The sequence below is a fragment of the Cephus cinctus genome, unplaced genomic scaffold (genome assembly GCF_000341935.2).
Source record: "Cephus cinctus unplaced genomic scaffold, Ccin1 Ccin1_scaffold0215, whole genome shotgun sequence".
NCBI classification, from domain to species: Eukaryota; Metazoa; Arthropoda; class Insecta; order Hymenoptera; family Cephidae; genus Cephus; species Cephus cinctus.
This window is the reverse complement of record NW_014332933.1, coordinates 3651709-3670414: the sequence shown is the minus strand read 5'-3', so window position 1 is coordinate 3670414 and position 18706 is coordinate 3651709. Positions and strand designations below refer to the sequence as shown.

At 34.6% G+C, this 18706-nt stretch overlaps 5 protein-coding genes across 12 annotated transcripts; 3 read left to right on the top strand and 2 right to left on the bottom strand.

The window, feature by feature from the left end:
- The first annotated feature begins 1072 nt into the window (after positions 1 to 1072).
- Positions 1073 to 9820, top strand: LOC107265148. 2 transcript variants are annotated; one of them, XM_015734271.2, is made up of 10 exons: positions 1073 to 1307; positions 1677 to 1931; positions 2012 to 2328; positions 2409 to 2598; positions 3483 to 3652; positions 5352 to 5671; positions 5739 to 5970; positions 6051 to 6243; positions 6316 to 8760; positions 8839 to 9820. In XM_015734271.2, the coding sequence occupies exons 1-10, from the start codon at positions 1301 to 1303 to the stop codon at positions 8973 to 8975; spliced, it is 4266 nt and encodes a 1421-aa protein (XP_015589757.1). In that variant the 5' UTR covers positions 1073 to 1300; the 3' UTR covers positions 8976 to 9820. The 2 variants fall into 2 exon arrangements, with proteins under 2 accessions (XP_015589757.1, XP_015589756.1); XM_015734270.2 differs by having other exon boundaries at positions 6316 to 9820.
- Positions 9821 to 9891: 71 nt separating this feature from the next.
- Positions 9892 to 11178, top strand: LOC107265159 (28S ribosomal protein S10, mitochondrial). The gene is made up of 6 exons (XM_015734292.2): positions 9892 to 10003; positions 10061 to 10136; positions 10203 to 10310; positions 10450 to 10577; positions 10664 to 10865; positions 10955 to 11178. The coding sequence occupies exons 2-6, from the start codon at positions 10110 to 10112 to the stop codon at positions 11000 to 11002; spliced, it is 513 nt and encodes a 170-aa protein (XP_015589778.1). The 5' UTR covers positions 9892 to 10003; positions 10061 to 10109; the 3' UTR covers positions 11003 to 11178.
- Positions 10956 to 16221, top strand: LOC107265155. Of its 5 annotated transcripts, XM_015734283.1 has the most exons (8): positions 12678 to 12824; positions 13233 to 13320; positions 14620 to 14819; positions 14981 to 15194; positions 15258 to 15573; positions 15646 to 15811; positions 15881 to 16068; positions 16137 to 16221. In XM_015734283.1, the coding sequence occupies exons 3-8, from the start codon at positions 14640 to 14642 to the stop codon at positions 16162 to 16164; spliced, it is 1092 nt and encodes a 363-aa protein (XP_015589769.1). In that variant the 5' UTR covers positions 12678 to 12824; positions 13233 to 13320; positions 14620 to 14639; the 3' UTR covers positions 16165 to 16221. The 5 variants fall into 5 exon arrangements, 4 of the variants coding, with proteins under 4 accessions (XP_015589770.1, XP_015589769.1, XP_015589768.1 ...); XM_015734284.2 differs by lacking the exons at positions 12678 to 12824; positions 13233 to 13320 and adding an exon at positions 10956 to 11024; XM_015734282.2 differs by lacking the exons at positions 12678 to 12824; positions 13233 to 13320 and adding an exon at positions 13718 to 14038.
- Positions 11312 to 12991, bottom strand: LOC107265157. Of its 2 annotated transcripts, none has more exons than XM_015734288.2 (3): positions 12853 to 12991; positions 11931 to 12203; positions 11312 to 11808 (listed from the first exon to the last, which is right to left on the bottom strand). In XM_015734288.2, exons 2-3 carry the CDS (start codon positions 12028 to 12030, stop codon positions 11351 to 11353), a joined length of 558 nt encoding a protein of 185 aa, XP_015589774.1. In that variant the 5' UTR covers positions 12031 to 12203; positions 12853 to 12991; the 3' UTR covers positions 11312 to 11350. The 2 variants fall into 2 exon arrangements, with proteins under 2 accessions (XP_015589774.1, XP_015589776.1); XM_015734290.2 differs by having other exon boundaries at positions 11937 to 12203.
- Positions 16096 to 18655, bottom strand: LOC107265153 (beta-1,3-glucan-binding protein). Of its 2 annotated transcripts, none has more exons than XM_015734279.1 (8): positions 18412 to 18655; positions 17970 to 18197; positions 17736 to 17893; positions 17534 to 17670; positions 17278 to 17441; positions 16835 to 17208; positions 16650 to 16751; positions 16096 to 16560 (listed from the first exon to the last, which is right to left on the bottom strand). In XM_015734279.1, exons 1-8 carry the CDS (start codon positions 18551 to 18553, stop codon positions 16456 to 16458), a joined length of 1410 nt encoding a protein of 469 aa, XP_015589765.1. In that variant the 5' UTR covers positions 18554 to 18655; the 3' UTR covers positions 16096 to 16455. The 2 variants fall into 2 exon arrangements, with proteins under 2 accessions (XP_015589765.1, XP_024938119.1); XM_025082351.1 differs by having other exon boundaries at positions 17736 to 17890.
- Between the last annotated feature and the right edge of the window lie 51 nt (positions 18656 to 18706).

Here is an 18706-nt window from a genome sequence, read left to right as displayed (position 1 = left end):
GGACGGGACGGTGCGGTGGAGCGGTACCCGGAACAGTTAGACGACGACCCACATAGAAAGACCTGCCAGGGCAGGGGCCGGCTGTGGCTGGACGGCATCGTACTAGTTTCTACTCGACCAGTTCCCGGCGTGTAACTCATACAGGACGTGGCTTTCAGGAGGAGAATCATCAAATTTTCTTAGTTATTTTGGAAACGGCTATGGGCATCCTTGTTCTGATTATACATAAATACATCTTGTAGAAGACTAATGTAACTGGTTCGAAGATACAGTTATAGGTATATGATGGGAGTGACAGACTCGAAGTTCAATCTTTCATATGCATATTGATATATTGTTTTGCTTTCTATATAAAATCTGTTACATTCTTTGTTATTTCTTCTTTTATGAGCACGTTTATAAGCCTGTGAGAAAGCCAGCCGGATGGAATTCTATTGTATGATGTTCTTCATTATTAAAACTAGCTTCAAGTATAATAAGAACAATTTATGGCACAAGCTTGTCGCGTGCGACTGTGAAAACGGGATTTTGGCCTATTACTATGCATATACGTAACCTCGCGTGTTCTCTATCAAGACAAATACTTTTCACTTTCAAATAATCTAACGGCATTTGCAGTAGAAGTGAAGAGATTATCTTTTATACGTTTCTAATGTTGCGTCCTGGAAATTGAATAGATTTTAAAAAGCGATTGACGAGGAAGGAACGCAAGGATAGACGTTATTAAAAAATCGGAATTATTTGTACAACTAATTAGTATAATATTCTGGGTGCCTAATTTTCAACATATAGTCGCTAGGGCTCATGACCCCTGCGTCGCAGCAGAACTACTTTAATTAAATTGCTATAAATTCTTAAGCTTCACAAATAACAAATAACTTTAGCGCACATTTATGCTCACTTGCAACCGTCGGCCCTCGCGAGTGCTATCCTCGAATTTAATAAAGACGATGCATTTACTACCATCTATCGTCGTTAAGCTTCAACAGTACGTCATTTTTACTTCCTGCTTTTTTTTGTAGGTAAATGAGTTTCGGGGTAATGCTACCGTAAAATTTATTGATAGATGGCGACATCTTTGAAGTTTTTGATTCAACATGGTAATACCTATTTCTAAAGCGTACAAATTTATCAGTGTTCTGTGGAAGGCTATGGTACCGAAGATATCTCCCCGGTGGCTGTAGTTCTTGTCATCAATACAATTTACATGTAAAGTCAGTTGTTACGAAGCGTTACTTGTAATCATCGTGGTAGAAATTATATAAGTTCAAATCGTAGAACTTCTTGTGCGGAACTCTTCATGATGGGTAAGATTATCATTGCGTCTTTTATAATTAACGAGTTTCCATTTCCTTGCCATGATTGAACGTTCATTTAAGAGCACTCTTTTAGTGCTATTGCGCTTTATCATATCTCGTCTAGTTGATAAGCTTCATAACGTTTATTAGCGATGTTATAACATTCTTATTATACGGATAGTATCTTGTTTAGATAATTTTATATTTTCTTGTTAGTATCCAAACCTCAAATTTTGCTGCTGTGGTTCAGGTTTAGATTTTCATTTAATCTTCTGTTTTCTACATCTAATATATTATTGCATAGATATGATTCTTATTAACGAGTTCTTGTGATATATATGTTTTATTGGCTATACTCTTTATGGTTAACTTATGCAGATGATTCGGAAGATGTTATGTTCGAAGATGGAGATTTTGAAGTACTCGACGAATGTGTGGAGGACGATGAAGTACTTATCATTGAGCCTAATGCCAGTTCTAAGACTGAGATAGGTCCGTCTGTAAATACAAAAAGCAATGATATGAAACCTACAACTACTGTGGTAGTAACAGATATTTTGCCTGATGATACATCTTTTGCAAAAGAGCCTGAAAATAATTCTATATCTATGACTACAAATGATAATGACGCAAGTAAGCAAATATATTTCTAGATTTAGTTATTAATTATAGTTTGATAAACTGCATTATTAAATTCTCTTCGAATTCATTAGAGGATAAGAAAGATGAAATCACAGACGATGACATTATGAGTCATTTGGATGAAATTGAGAATATTGTTCTTGAAAATACTAATTTTGCAATGGAGAATGACATTGCTAAACAAGATGAAAAACATGAAGAAAGTTCTTCAGCTGATAAAAGTGTGGATGATTCTAGAATTAAGAAAAATGGGGATGAAATTAGTCAGAAAATTCCTGAGGAAACTAAGAAAGAAGAGGTCAAGCCTTTGACTGATAAGGATAATACAGAAGCAGTTGAAAAAAATAACTCTATCGTAGACACTGAAAATGATTGGTATAATAAAAAGGTGAACAATATATTGGAATTTACTGTTTTTATAATAAATACAATTTTAAGTTATCATCTAATATTCTGTACATTCTTCAGATTGAGATGAAAGTGATCACTGTGAAAGAAAGACTTTCCAAATTAGCTCGTGTGCTGGAGTATTCCTATCCATGTTATAAAAAATGGTTAGAGAGGATGGAAACTTTTAATGGAATTCCTGTTTGCAAATTAGAGCCAGCGAGGCGCTGCACCCTCGAAAAACCGCATATCAATCGTTGGAAGTTCATTTGTAAGTACTCTAATCATACAGCATAGTAGTACAAACTGCAGACATTATTTTTAATCTCCGCGTTTATTATTGATTTACTTCTTATATGTTCGGTAACAATTTTCAAGCAGTTTATAACTAAAAACTATAGGAAATTAAACAAACAGCACGTATTGCTAATGCATAATAGTACTATAAACGTACCGGTAAAAAAAAAGAGAAGACCACGTCAAATCAAGTCCCAAGTTGCAGCTGGATAAAAAGCAACGAATATCCGGTCTGCATCTTAGATCGGCAAAACTTACAATGGAAAAAAAGTCAATAGAAAATTGACATCCTTTACTTCCATCATAAAAACTTGTACAACACAATACAAATTATTACACATGGTGACTGTTTCTCCAACCACTTCCTGTCATGTATCGTATTCGTGCATGCATAGGAAATGTGTCAAGGGAAAATTCTTCGACCAACAACTAAGTGTTACTGCAAAACCTTAATTATCATTATCGTTTTTCCTTCTTACTATATCTTAGCAATATCGCCAGCCTTCCCTTTTCCCGTATCAAATGACAAACTTGATTCAACAAATAAATCACCGTATACTGCTGTTAGAATAAAAAACCTGTCAATATTATCTTCGACTTCTAGGTGTGAAGCGAATAAGAGAAAAAACTAATGTAACTGTAATGTTTTTAACGTAATTTTTAATATGTTTTAGGTGGAAACAACCAATAATTCATATACTTTTCAAGAATAACTATAATCACTTGTTCAAAATTTTCGTATGCTTAACATAACGAAAGATTACATTGATCCATTATATGTTCTTAGTTGCGAAGCCGTAACTTTGTAACATACATTGTGATCAAATAAAGATGACAATTCTCATGTAACATGTTTAGGCAGCAGAAAGCCTGTACAGGAGTCGACAGAGAAGGAGAAGGAGGACAGCGCTGATGTGACTGTTAACAAGAATGTACGAACAGTCTGGCGGCTGGGTCCGAGTGGTGTATGGGGTGCTAATATCGATAATGCCTCAGAATTTCCACCTTTTGTAATGCGTGCTGTTAAGGTACACACAATTTTTGCTACGTAAATGCAATTCAGCACAAACTGCAGCTTTTTCGAAAAGCACATATGCGCGTACGATATAATGACATTTCGCAAGGGATAGACGGATGATTGATTATTGAATGAAAATCAATGCACGATGAAAGCTATGTTACTCGAGACTCTGTGAGTCATTATCGTTCATTTTGTAATGTCCGATATAATTTATTCAAGAATCTCTAACATGATAATGATCAACGTTGAACATTGTACCATTGCTAAATAGAATGGACGACTTCGAAGATTGGAATTTTGTGAAAATTTGATACTGATAAAAATACATGAAACAGAATCATCGATGACTTTGTGAGACATTGTGAATAACATAAACATTGGACATGAGAAGATATAATAGACTGAAGTTTAAATAATGAAAGTAAAAATACTTGTACTTATATTCTTAAACATCTTATGTAATCTTATCAAAACTTAAAAATGAACGAAGAATCTAATGCATATTTAAAACTTAATTTGTTCGTTTGAAAACAAATTAACAAAATAATTTATTGAAGAAAAACAGAAGCATACCGCTTTTGGAATTCACTACCAGTCATTGATCATTAGAATGATTGACTAATGATTGGATGTGCATTATTGATAGTAAACGTAACTCGACTTCTGTGAGAGATTTTTTAAATCACGAATCTCTACCTAAACAGTGATAATGATCACAATTGTGACAATGTTACATATGTATCGAGTATGTTAACAATACAATTGGTTACTTTAAAGGAGCTTTCTGCAAGAAAATTGCAAACTCAAATTGAGTAGAATGTTGCACATGAAGAAATGAAAAAATAATCATCTACGTAAAGAAGAAAGATGATAATGAATAAATGTTAGCCACATGATATCAAGAACAGATAAGGAAGATATTCAGTTTAAAGATAAAGATATTTGGAACTTACAGAAAGTACAGTGATATACAAATTTATTAAAAAATTTTGATTGCAATCAAGATTCATCTATCCCATCTGTCCCTTGTATGAATTCCCTTAGTATAATCAGATTTATAATAATTAGTCTGATACTAAGTGGAATTTTTCTGAATGAAATGGCAAGAAATGCTATGATAAAAGTCTATGACACGGAAACAAGTTATACAACGATTGAGAATAATATTAATGTATAACATGTGTTCACAAAATAGACTAAAAAACTCAATGGGCCTTAAGGATCGCCACGAGTTTCCTTTTGCTTGAGTACAAGGTCAAGATTGTGTCACATAAAATTGACATTAATTCAGGACATAATTACTTACGTCCCATTTGCTTATAAGCAATCTACATATTAGTATATCCGAAATACTAACAGCGAAGTACGAGTATAAGCGAAAAATACATTGATTTTATTGTACTTTTGAGTTTCAAACTATCATATTTTTCGATCGGTATACTTTTTAAATTTGATACTCACGAATAGTTCAATATTAATTTAAATCAAATATTAAAATAAAAATAAAATACAATCTAAGGCGAACGATACTGATGTAACCCTATCATTATCAAATTTTCAAAAATAACGTTTGATATAGAATATGAAACTTATTATATCTTTCGCACCTATATCTCAAGGCAGTCAAGTAATTACATGATAGAGTTACATCAGTCACGTGCATACTATTAAAATATTGAGATTTCTTAAGTACGAATTTTCCACAGATATTTGAGGACTTCATCCAAAGTATTGATCAGAATACTAAAGAGTCGGCTTCTGTTGATGAAACCACTGCAAATGATGAAAACTCTGCTGAAACTCCAAAGTCCGAGGAAGCTAAAGGAAATGATGAGGATTCTGTTACTGAAGCTAAACAGCAGTGGTTATGGCTTTTGGTTCGATCCAATCGTCTCGATGAATTAATGCTTTTTGCAACTGGTAAAAATATAAGCCGCTCAACTATGGATGACTTGAAGCAAGTTTTCGAAACTGGGCCTGGAAAGGATTGCAATGTTAAATCTCTTTATTGCAAATCAATAATGAGGTTTGTTTTCATGTTTATGATATGTGTATGCAATTCAGAAAGAGTTATAACAAAAATAATATTTTAGAGTTGAAAACACGTCGAACACGACCACAACATTTTTAGTGGGCTCTGAAGCATTGGACGAAACTGTGGGTGGCATAAAAATACAATTAGCACCAAAAACAAATTTCTGGTCTAATGCAGCTGGAGCAGAAAATTTAGGTAAAGCCGTTGCAGATCTGCTATCACCAACGCCAAAAACAACAGTGGTTGAAATTGGTTGTGGAATTGGGCTCATTGGATTAATGTTGGCATCCGTAAGTAGAATAGCTGTACACGCATAACAATATTAATCTATAAAAGTACCAGCTGTTAAAAGATTTTTCGATGATAATAGAAATGCCAAAAAGTTATTGGTTTTGATACACCGTCAGAAGTGGAGGAAGCAGAAATGACGAGTGAATTAAATGATATAAAAAATGCTTCTTTCGTAATGGGTCAACCGTCTGAAGTAATTCCTACTATTGCAAAAGTATTGACTAATACCAAAGCAGCTGCCATCATAAACACGAATACAAATATCGGCCGAGGTACCTAAGATTTCTTTTGTCTATCGCCGGCATCTGATGAAGAATCAAAAATTTGAACTGTATTTTTTTCAGCAATTGAAGTGATGACGGGACTTCGGAAGATAAATTCGCTACGACGCCTCGTAATGGTAACTACTTTGACAAAACATTCTGTCCGCGCTATATTAGAATTAACAAGGCCAGCTGATCAAGGTCTTGGTAATCCATTTATGCCAATCCGAGCATGTGTGGTAGATACATTACCGGTGGGACCCCACTTTGAAGTTGTAATATTAATGGAACGTCGAGTGATGAATAAGTTCCCTCAAGCTCACGCACAGAAAAATCTCAATGGCCAAATGAGTGGTCATTTGGAATCAACACAGGGATCAGTATCAGCGAATACACAGAATCATAATAATCCAGGAAAGAAAGTGAAAATGAATCCGAACAAAGCCGGTTTTGCACAGCAGAAGCAGGGTGCATCTGTTAAAAAGCAAATGAATAGAACTGTTGCGAAAGGTGTTTTGGCATCGAAAAAGGGAAAAGCTTTTATACCAGGCAATAAGAAAACCCCACCAATGAAAAATGTAAATCCAAAAATCCCGCAAGTGAAAGGGAAGTTGAAAGGAAAGAGAGTTCATTCTCCGGAACGGCCTCACATACCTCCCAAAAAATTCATGAAAAAATATGACAAGTTTAATTTCAAGCCACAATGGCAGCCTGGTAACTTTGGTGGAAATCAAAAGGTACAAGAGAATAAATACATTCATGGTAAAGAAAAGACACCTGTAATGCCCAGGGAAGGACCTATGAAACGTAAACGAGATTGGATCGAGGAAGGACCTGGTCCTAGTTCTGTTCCTATGAGTGATAGAAGAAGTAGAGAACTGAAGGATCAGGGCGATCTACGAGAAAGATTATCCAATAATAGAATCGAGCCTGACCTTCTTCAGAAAGTCAAAGAGCAACAATTCCTTTTGGATATGGCTAAACAGAAATTAAGTGGTCCCATTCCATCAGTAGACGTAGCTACTGCTAAACAATTACAAAACATGTTGAGCATGGTTCTTGAGGAGACAAATAAGTTACAAAATCAACTTCCTCGATCTGTCTGGGATCGTATTGCACCACCGGAGAATATAGAACATTCTCCAGTTCCCAATGTACCTCCGCAAAATGATCCTCTACTAAAGGGTCGTTATGTGCAGGAAATGGGTACTCAAGATATATTGATCACTACAGCAAATCGCGAATTCTTACAATCAAATGAAATGGCACAAAGAGAAGGTTATAAGAAATATAATGCACCGGGAATGGCAATGCCATCAGGTCCTAGACAAGATCCTGTATCGAATTTTCAAAATCCAATGCCTGAACGCTTTAATCCCCAGGATTACCGTAAACCACCAAATTATGAAAATCAGTGGAATAGGCAGCCTGAGAAAAATTATTGGAACGAGTTCCCTTCTTTGAAGAGAGACGTATCTCCTCTGAGAAGACCAATATCTCCTCCAAAACATCATATGCCTGCTATGAATAGACTGTCACCAAAACGTCCGCTCTTGTCTTTACCTCGGCGACCATATTCACCTCCACGAAGGCATATATCTCCCCAACAGTCACAATTTAAACAGCATGCTTCTTCAATGAGACGTCAGTTATCACCGCTAAGACGTGAAATATCGTCACCCTGTAAAGAGATATCGCCAAGCAGCCGTCAAATGTCTCCACCAAGAAGAGGAATTTCACAATCAAGACGAGAAATATCACCCCAGGGTCGACGTATCCCATCGCCAAGACGAGGAATATCTCCAAATCAAAGACCCCCGATATCTCCTTCAAGGAGACAATTGTCGCCTCCTCGAAGAGTGGCTGACGAATGGGACATTCCTACTAGAGGTGCTGTTGAGCAAGGTGTATGGCAACGATCCAATGAGCGCGTCCCAGAAAAGCTTTGGCGCAATGACAGACCATCGCCATCGACTTCTAACTGGGATCATAGTTCAAGTAATGATAGATACCGTAAACCTACCAACCAGGATAAATGGAATGCAAAGGAATCTGGTCAGGAAGGATTGTGGATGGGTGGTGGTGGTGGTGATGTGTGGAATTCTAAACAAACCATGGCAAAACAACCCAATAAGGAACAATGGACACCTGGTAATGATAATAGATGGCAAAACTCAGCTGCTGGATCTAGTGGAGATAACTGGAATATTAGAGGAAAAGATTCATTCACAAAACCTAATACAGATGTATTTATAAAACCTAATTCACGCGATAATCCTTGGATGGATAATAATAAGCCTAGATGGGAACCATCATCTTCTAAGGATTCGTGGAATCAGGCAGACAAAGAAGATTGGAATGATCTTCCTGAGGATGCTAAAGATCCTTGGGGTGATGATGGGAACGTCGGGTTGAAAGATCGATGGCAGAAATTTGATAATTTAAGTAATACACCTTCATGGAATAGAGATAATGAATCTGGGGATTCTTGGATAAAATCAAATGAAAGCTGGCAAAGTAATAAGGGTATGTCGATGAATAATAAACCCCAATGGCAAACAATGTCGAATCAAAATACAAATGAATCTCGTTGGACTTCTGCAGCTGATATAGCTAAGAAAAATCTAGGATCAGGCAATTGGCCAACTACGACCAACGTCGGTTCCTGGCAACCACAAGGTTACCCTGGTTTCCAGCAACAACGAAACTTCGCAAGCAACACATTTAAAGACAGGCGTTAGCTGAATTCCTAATGATGTTTCCCTGGGTGTTTTGTGACATTGATGTTTCATTATGGACCATAAAGTGTTACTAGATTTACATCACATTTATTATAGCTTAGTATAAGTTTGATTATACGTTTCTCAGTGTATTTATCATTATTTAAGTTAATGATACTGATCAGTTAATTTTTTTTTAAGGTGATGGTAGAGAAATGATGTATTGTTAGTGGCTATCTATGAGTCATATATATTTGTTTTTGTTTACAAGTACTACAATGCTGATACCACTAGTGTCTATCAATATTTTTGATCTTTTTTTTTAACATTATTCTTACATTGTATCCAAGTTACTACCAAAATGATTATGTTATATAGTGTAACATTACTGGAAAATCTATTATTAAGTATGAGAAATTATAAACCATATATTACTGTATCGTACCTTATTATCATATAGTGGAGATGACTGAACATTTCTACGTAAAGCGTTTAGTGCTTCTCCATTTCATAAATACTCTGTAACTCTAAATATCTAAGATGGTGTAAAGCAGAGCGACTACAATTATGTTTCAATGATTTTGAGTTATAATGCAAATAAGTTATGATTCTGTGTATGAGATCACTTAATTGTATGCTTTTACCTAAAATTTATATATTACTCTCCTTTTCCCTTTAACTATTTGGAACTCAATAACAACTATTAAAAATTATTAAACTGATTATTTAGATGATAATTCTATATTATTTGTTTAAACAAAAAGTTAATTGGCCCACAAATTTGGAAAGGATAACTGTATTATATTCTGGTTACTGCAATTTACTCGTTACCCATTGCATGCATACTTAATATATTATTGTAACTATACATGTAATATTTATTATGTCAAGACCCTTGTATTTATGATTTTTTTAAAATTCTTAAAACTAGGTATCCATTCAATTGAATCAGATTCATATCGCAAGAGTGCGCTAGTGAAAGAATAAATTCATATACACCCATCTTGTTCACCATGGTTCACCGTTTCTACCGACAATCTTGTAGTCAGGTGTGGGTTTATTACGCTTTTGCATATAATAGAATATTTGATAGGTTAAATTTTCAGGTGAAGATAAATTGAACTATCTTTGTGTTCTTCGTGAAAACTTACAAAGATGACAATGTTCCTATCGAAAATTCAGGTATTTATTGCATGTAATAACAATCGATTTTTTTATGACAACTGTCCTTACATATTTATTTTACAGAATGCATCTCGGTTATACCAATTATTTCCTCGAGTATCGTACACAGAAGGATTCCCTGGATTATTTTCTTGCAGAACGTTTTCAGATAATGTACTATCTACAGACAAGATACATGGCTTTTCGAATCTTTATATTATCAGGAGATATGTTATTCCTGCTTTATGCATATCTCAATATTTATATACAGTGTGTTTCTGTTAGTACTTTTTCTACGTTAGTTGTGTTTCATAATCAATTTATCCTATAGGCTGTACCAGATAAGTTATACTCAAAAATAGAAATTGAAGTACGAGGGAATGATCCTGCTGTGTTAAAAAGCTATGGAACTTTTTCAGAAATGGCAGCAAAACATTTGGGCATCACTATGTCCAGAAAGTAAGAAGATCCAATGTTCAATTTTTTTTTAGAAACATCATTGTTAATAATTAGTCATGGTAATTAATAATATTTCTTTAATACAGCTTTACACCAAGAAAACCAGTTCATGAACGTTTAACAGTATTGAAATCTGTACATATCTATAAGAAGCATCGTGTCCAATATGAAACCAGAACATATTTTCGCTTTATGGACTTTCTAAAGCTTACTGGTTCTACTGCTGATACCTTTCTCGAATATCTTCAGAGAAATCTGCCGGAAGGTGTTGCAATGAAAGTTACTAAGGTTAATCAATTGTATAATGCATGTTAATCATAATTTTATTTAAAAAGTATCTATTTGTATCATTTGTTCATACATTTTTCGTTTTACAGGTGGAAATACAAAGGTTACCAGAAGCTGTCTCTACTCCACCTAGTTGAATAATATAGAATGTTAACATCAGTAAGTGTATTATATTTACTTTATTATACTCTTCAAATATAATAACTGTACATAAAAAATTATAATTTCTTCACTGTCTCACATATTTACTTTAAAAAATCATGTACATGCATAACAGTAGAAAGGTTAATATCAAACTTTTGTTTAATCATTATTTTAATCACGTGTCATTTTAATCTAACGACAATTATGAAGCCTATTTTATGAAACGGTAATAAATATTGATTAATATATAGTAAATCCATTACTTTGCAACTTTATGACACACTGATTTTATTTCGATACAATAATGAGATTCAAGAATAAAATTTGTATATAAAACAAACTTATGCTGGCGGTTTAATGACAAAAACGGCTGCATCCATCTTTACCTCACCATTAGAAACATTGTGCGGAAGTTCCGGAAGTGGATCCTTTTTTTTAAACAATAGCGGCCCATTCTTCCGAATTGCTTCTACTCGCACGGTTTTAAGCGGAGTATCCGTCGTGAATTTATCGTTCAACCGTTTAATTTTTATTTGCGCTTCCCCATTTGTGTGATCATATTGTTTATTACCAGACAATTTTAATTTATGTCGTGTCTCATAAGACATAGGAATCGTATTGATCTTTATAATTCTAGATCGATCCTTTGATAGTTCCGGGGGCTGAGTAGGCAAAACGTGAGAATCTTTCAAGTCATTACTATTAATACTAGGAACGTTGAACCCTGGAATTTCCTTATTTCTGTGTTTTCTAGTCAATTGCGCACTCGCCGTACAACTTCGGAGTATATATCCATCCTCTGCACAAAAATTAAATGGCTTATAATTTTAAAAAACCAATTTCCCATAAATCGTCTATACCATTTATATCGTCAAATTATTAGATCTATATAAATGTAAAAAAATATATTTTTACACTCACCCGAACCTTTTAAACGGTACTGGGGATGCAAGTCAACGGTGCCGCTCAACAATAATGTAACAACGAGGAAGCCAAATATTCTCGTCATTTGTAACACCATACACTTCCTCTTCAGATAAAGTATGCAGAAGCGTCGTATTATTAATTTTTCGAAATTTTTTAAAATTGACACGTGCACAAGGACAACAGGATTGAGGGATGTGCTTCGACGGAAGGCTCAGCGAATAATTCCGAATTCTTAGAGAGTCCGGAGAGCTATGAGACGTCGGCAGGCTGTCAGTATAAAATTTATAATTGATCAAAGAGGAAAGGATCTTGGTTCGAGTGGCGTAGCTCGACTAAGGCCATTCAACACTACGAAGAAGCATAGCGCTTCGCGTAACAAAAAAAAAAAGATACAAGAAACACTAACAGTCGTCAGACAGATAGCATTGGTTATTGTAAAAAAAGCAATGTGTAAGAAACTTTCAAACTAAAGAACGGTATGACGGTTAATGACTTTCGAATGAATCTTAAGAAAAGCTATGAAATTTTTAGTTCCGCGACATTTTTTAAATATGACACACTCATCCTGATCATTTGAAAATTACAGAATATGCGCAATTCCCATAATAGATAAGTAATAGACATCATTAAAACACTATGAAAACGACGATGACAACATTCTCATGAAAAAAAAAATATACGTCATGTTTTGTGTAAAGAGTCAAATAATCCATAGTGTATTATTCAGTATATATTCTTCAGATCCGTCCCTGAGGAAGATGTCTGGACCAATCAGGAAGAAAAAGAAATAAAAGCAAATATCCCAATCATGTCAATGCGATTCGTATCTCTTATTTTCAAGATGAATATCATCACGGTCGTATCAAAAATGAGTTTACATTCGCCCAGGTAATTTTGATTCTCAATATTATCTTACTTCTCCAAATGCTTCCGACGTTGGCTGTCCTCTAGTAATTTCTAGCCTGGGGCTAATGGTGACCCAGGTAAATTCGTCGTTCGAGATCAAGGTCTTCACCACTGGCAAAACGTTCGAACAGCAGGGCCGGACATTTTGCTAAGCGATCGTTAAGATCGTTTGCGTTCGTTGTCAAATGCTTACATAGCGTATTATCGTATACTCGTATATGAATTTGATTATTAAACGATAACCAGGAAGTTATTTCTTAGACGTCTTCAGATAGGTCCCAAGTAATACTATTGCTTAGTTAGACAATAAGAGTTCAAATTATTAAAGAGATATGGCATCATGCATTATGTCTCGTAAAACCTAAAGTGCACAGAAATACCCTTTTGCAGATTCTCCAAGCTAAGAATCAAACGGACTCCCTTTGGACGAAACCGGAATTTTTGTTTGGGCGGACAAGGGTGAGGACAACCTGCGAAGGTGAACTTCTTTCTGTGAAAAGAAACTTTTTTCATCCATCTTGACATTCATTTAGTCTATTTTCATCTCCCGTCATTTGGACTTACCTTTTTTTAATGCTTCCTCGCATATACAGGGTGTCCCCACTCGATGAGAGATAATTTGGTCAGATGTCAGTATACCTTTAATTATTATAATTAAATTCTATTTATCTCAATGAAATGAGATGTAGCTCGTATTAACCTACTGTAAATCAGACATTTTATTGCTAACTGTACCCAGTAGCTAGCTATATTTTGAAATAAATAGTAAATACAAGATATTTCGTCATCGGCCTCTAGCGGTAGAAATACGAAAGACGAGATATCTCGTAATCACTCTATAATGTGTTAAGTGTTGATAAATCAACTTTGATACACCTACTTATGCTTTGGAGGAATTATCATTATTTTATGTATTATAATTGTCTCATCATGCTAATCACTTATCTTCTATCTGAAAACGTTTCGAACTGAATACTTTTTTGGCGAAGGTAGTTAATCTACAGGCACCTAGGTCTGGTATAACTTTGTCATAGATATCGTATCATATCATATCAATGATTTTATCAGCAAAGCCTAATCAGGGTATACCTAAGTATCAGTACAGTAATATTGATGGCACGTATTTAAAAATTGGCACAAGCGAAGAGTGAGGAAATGTAACATGACGGCAGTACAAAGAATATTTTGTTGTTTATGTAAGTACATTCTCCTTAATATTGAGCTTTCAAGAATTGTTCAAAATATCATTAAAATTCAAGTATCCTGTTAATTAGATCGAATTTGATTCCCGGAAGTGAAGTTAATTACATACAAAAACAATAATTCCTATCAACATCCTTTTAATTCTGGTGCGCATGCGCTGTTTTCTAATGTCATTTTTGAGGTCAACGTATGCCCGTTCAATTCTTTTTTTTAAGCCAATAACGTCATGCTTTAAAATAGTTATTTATTATTACGTATTATTCAACAAGGTAACAATATAATGAACCAATAGCTTATCTCTGGATCGAACTGGTTTACCTTGATTACCATTATAATTTAAAAAAATCCATTTGATAAACTAATGAAAAAAATTACGTGATACTTATATTTACAAATCTTCAAATAAGTAGTATGATTCATAGTGATACAACTGAAATTAGATAAAGTCTATCTATAGTTAGCTATTGTGTAAAGTTAATAGTATCGCAAAATTCTATTGTAATTGCGAACATCAAAAAGTAAAATGGCATTGATGCAATTAATCAGAAACATTTTTTTTCATATTTTCATATAGCCAACAGACGAAATGGCGTTATGAGTAGTAAAGCTTTCAACCAGGATGAATTTACGAAGGGCAAGGGAAGAAACGATGGTCAATTGTCTTTATCCGGACCGGGAATCGAAGTATTCCTCCATGGGATGGAAAAACCGCCGACCTCGCTTGGCCATTGCCTTATTAATGTTTTCAGAAAATACCAAGACCACATTCTTCAGGTACTTTGCCGCTGGCACGTTGTATCTTATTGTCGAAGAAGATCGTACACGTTCAATGTAGACGTGCACAATGTCATAGATTTCAAATTGTGGAAAAGATACGTTGCTGTATATTGTGTGATAAATGATTATATTAATAGTACAATTATATATGTATGTAGGTAAATGCAAAGACTGGAGAGAAGTTTACCTACAAGGAGGCATTGGATCAAGCATTTGCACTAGCAAGTGGATTAAAATCTCGTGGTATTACTGCAGGAGATTCTCTTGGACTTGTAGCACATCCTACTGATCCCAAAATAAATGTTATACTCTTGGCTTCAATATTTTTGGGTGCCATTTTGAAGCCCATTGATCCACAGGATAAATTTTTTGGTAGGTACCGTGTACATTGCGTAATTGTTATATTGTAATATTAACGATTTTCTTTCATTTTAGAAAGTAAAGTTAATGAACATTGCAAGTCGGGTCTGCGTAATTGGTTTTGTGACAAGGAAAAGATTAACGATTTGATATCGAACACTAAAGAAATTGGACAGATACAAATAGTGTCTTTGGATTCTGAAAACAGCTCAAGTACGAATGAACTTATCGAACCCTTTGATACACTACTAACACAGTCTGGTTTTGAAGAAGCGATGAAACTTTCCTCTCAGCACATTGTGCTTATTTTATCTATTGAACAAAATAGTCAAAAAATAGCATTTAAGAATGATGCTCTCCTAAAATACTCGAGACGAAAGAGTCCGAATGCGTGAGTCATTTTTACTTGAATTAAATTTAATTTAACTTCAGAGAATTGTGCATTTTTAATTTATACTGGCAGGGATGATCCAGGCACAGGTTTTATATTAGATTATAATGACTGGTCCGAGGGTGGAGAGGCATGGATCATAAGAAGAATATTTCTTTTTCGCAGTGGTGGTAATTGTCTGGTAGCTGTACCACCATTTGATCCTGAAGAAACACTTCTTCTTATTCAAACTCACAGAGTAAGCATGTTTCCTTTTATACAAAACCGAATAATGCTTCCATGTTATATTTTTGAAAGAATATTTCAGATATCCTGGTTAGCATTAAAAGCCACTCAGTTTATAAAAATGGCACAATGTTCTTCAATCGTCGCATATGACTTATCTAGTTTACAAGTATTAAACACTCCGCCATCTGGATCAGCACTTTATTCTTTGAATGAATATCTCGACGTTGCTCGTGAAAGACTTCCGGCAACAAGAGTTCTCATTACGGGGTAATTATAACTTACACATGGGTATTATTACCAGAATAAAATTAATAATAATTTATTTGTTCTTTCAGAAGCACGATAGCCACTGCCATACCGTGAAAATTTGAATATGTTTAATTATTGTAATCTAAATATATTTCATGACTTGGAATTCCACAAGGGCATTTCATTAGCAGCCGATGATGTCTCGATATTTTATCACCCCCAATAATCGACTCGAAAATCAAATTGATAAGTAGAATCGCGATTCATTGAATTTATGAATCGATCAATCTTACATATTTTATAAGAGCAAGAGCTCGCATATACGACTTACTCTTATTTCTTCATGAATGTATATATACAAAGCATTCTTAGCCAAATTTTCAATGACGTGTCTAGTGTATAAGTTTAAAGTGACCAAACTCGCACGTAATCGACCTTCAATGCGGTACTATCGGCACTTGTCCAAGTAGGCAACCATTGATTTTTAGCTTGCCAAAATCGCAGCATCGCCTGCATATAAAATACAAAGGGATAAGTTTATATAACAGAAAAAAAATATAGTTTTGTATAAGTAAAAAAAAAATTATAAATAATTAAACCTTGGCTTCGGTGTTTTGCCATGGTTTTTCATATTCTCCTGTGGTTATTCCATCTGGAAATGCACATACGCCGCCCACTCCAACGCCAAGAGTTATATAAAACTGAAAAAATAATATATTTGAAAAGCAAGTGAATCATTTTCACGTGAATCCATATAAAATTTGTAATAAAATTCTAATTGTACCTCCTGATCAAAGGGCGCCATGTTTGTTTCTCCAGATGCATTAGTTGCGTGTAGCCAGCCATTCTGGTTTGGAACTAAGGTACCAAGGTCTTCACCATCAACTTGAAATGAGAATCCATTTTCAGACCATGTTGTTGTATACACATGAAAACCGGATACCCAAGTTCCACTTGTACGCTTCTTGGTAACTGAATCTTCTCGAAGATTCATAACAGATCCCGTTCTCAGGCAAAATCGCAACACCTTCGAACTATAGTCTTTCGATGGGTCATTGACTTTTATTAGATTGTCATTTCCTCTGGTCATACCCAAAATAACACGACCACTTGCATATCCGGGTCCGTAATTAGAGTATTTAGGCTCCAGCCACAATTCTGAATAAATATTAAAAAATTTATTATATCGGAGCAATGATATATGTATATTTTCCTAATATTACATACCTGGATATAGCCAAGCACCTTTCGGAAATTTGGCTCGAATCGAAATTTTACCATAACGGAAACTGAAGCTTCTTTTCGTCGTCAACCGGGCAGAAATTACTGGCGGTAAAATATTATATGATGTAGCCTCACGCACGCACTCATCCGATACAGTGCTCGTACATCTTAAAGAAAAACATTTTCTTATGATATTGCGATTCGATTGCTGTACGAAAACATTATTGCTTCTTTTTTTTTTATAAAATTTGACAATTACTCGGCGAGTTGAACTTTTCCTAAAGACGTAGCACCTTCTCCATACGAATTTTCAAGTATGCTTGGTATAATATGAAGGACGCCATCACGAATTACGGTACTCCGTTCATGGTTATGGTAAATGCAAAATTCATAGTCCTATAACATAGATAGAAGATTACATTTTGATTGCTCTTGTATTATATATTATTATACATTCTTACCGGGAATAGTGGTATTTTGACTTCACGCAACCAAACTGATGAATTTAGGGTATTAAAATTTTCCTCAAATATTAAATTACTTCCTTGAGATACGATAGTGTTATGATCATCTTGATTATTTATATTGTCCCGATCGTTTTGTTTTTTGGGTGCTTCTGCTAAAATAGTTATGCATACATTTTATTATCTATTCCAGTTAAACTCTGAATATACGATCTTCTTATAATGTCTTACTTTTATAAACCCAAGATAAATCATATTTAGCATGTGGCTTCCCTAAAGCCTGTACATAAACCCAGTAGTATAAAGTATCATTTTTTTTCAAAGAAATTCGATCATCTTCAATAGTCCATCGTCCCTTTTGCGGACGAATAACTGTCCTAGAGATTGCCCCTGGTGTATTTCGAGCTATTCTTTCATTAATATTAGCATGAAATCCAAATAATTGAACTCCTTCCTCGTCTGAAAAAGAATAAATATTTGTATCCAAAATTATAGAAAATATTATTTATACGTAAATATTTCTTAGAAGACTTAAGAGCCTGCAGGGAAATCCCCGAATTCCATCAACGCATAAAATACATAATATACACGTATGTATCTAAAAATACATCAATCGATGGAACCGCTGAAAACATGGATTCCGATACTTAATAAGATTAATTAAAATCATTACCTGGTATCGAAATGCGTAGCCCTCGTGGTTGCACGGCTTTTATTTCAACTTGCGGAATAACATATGCACAAGTAGCTTTTATGCGAAATCCAATAAGGAAACCAATAATTGCAAGCACTATAATATTATAATTGCACTTCATTCTTAGATACAGTTAAATGAGTTGGAGTAAAAATTAACAAGATCTTGTTATTGTTCCTACATCGATTTAGAAAATATAATCCAGCACTAATACATCAAAGAGTGAATCTTCTGAACTGATGCAGTCGTATTAATTTCGTTTCCCCTTCCATTG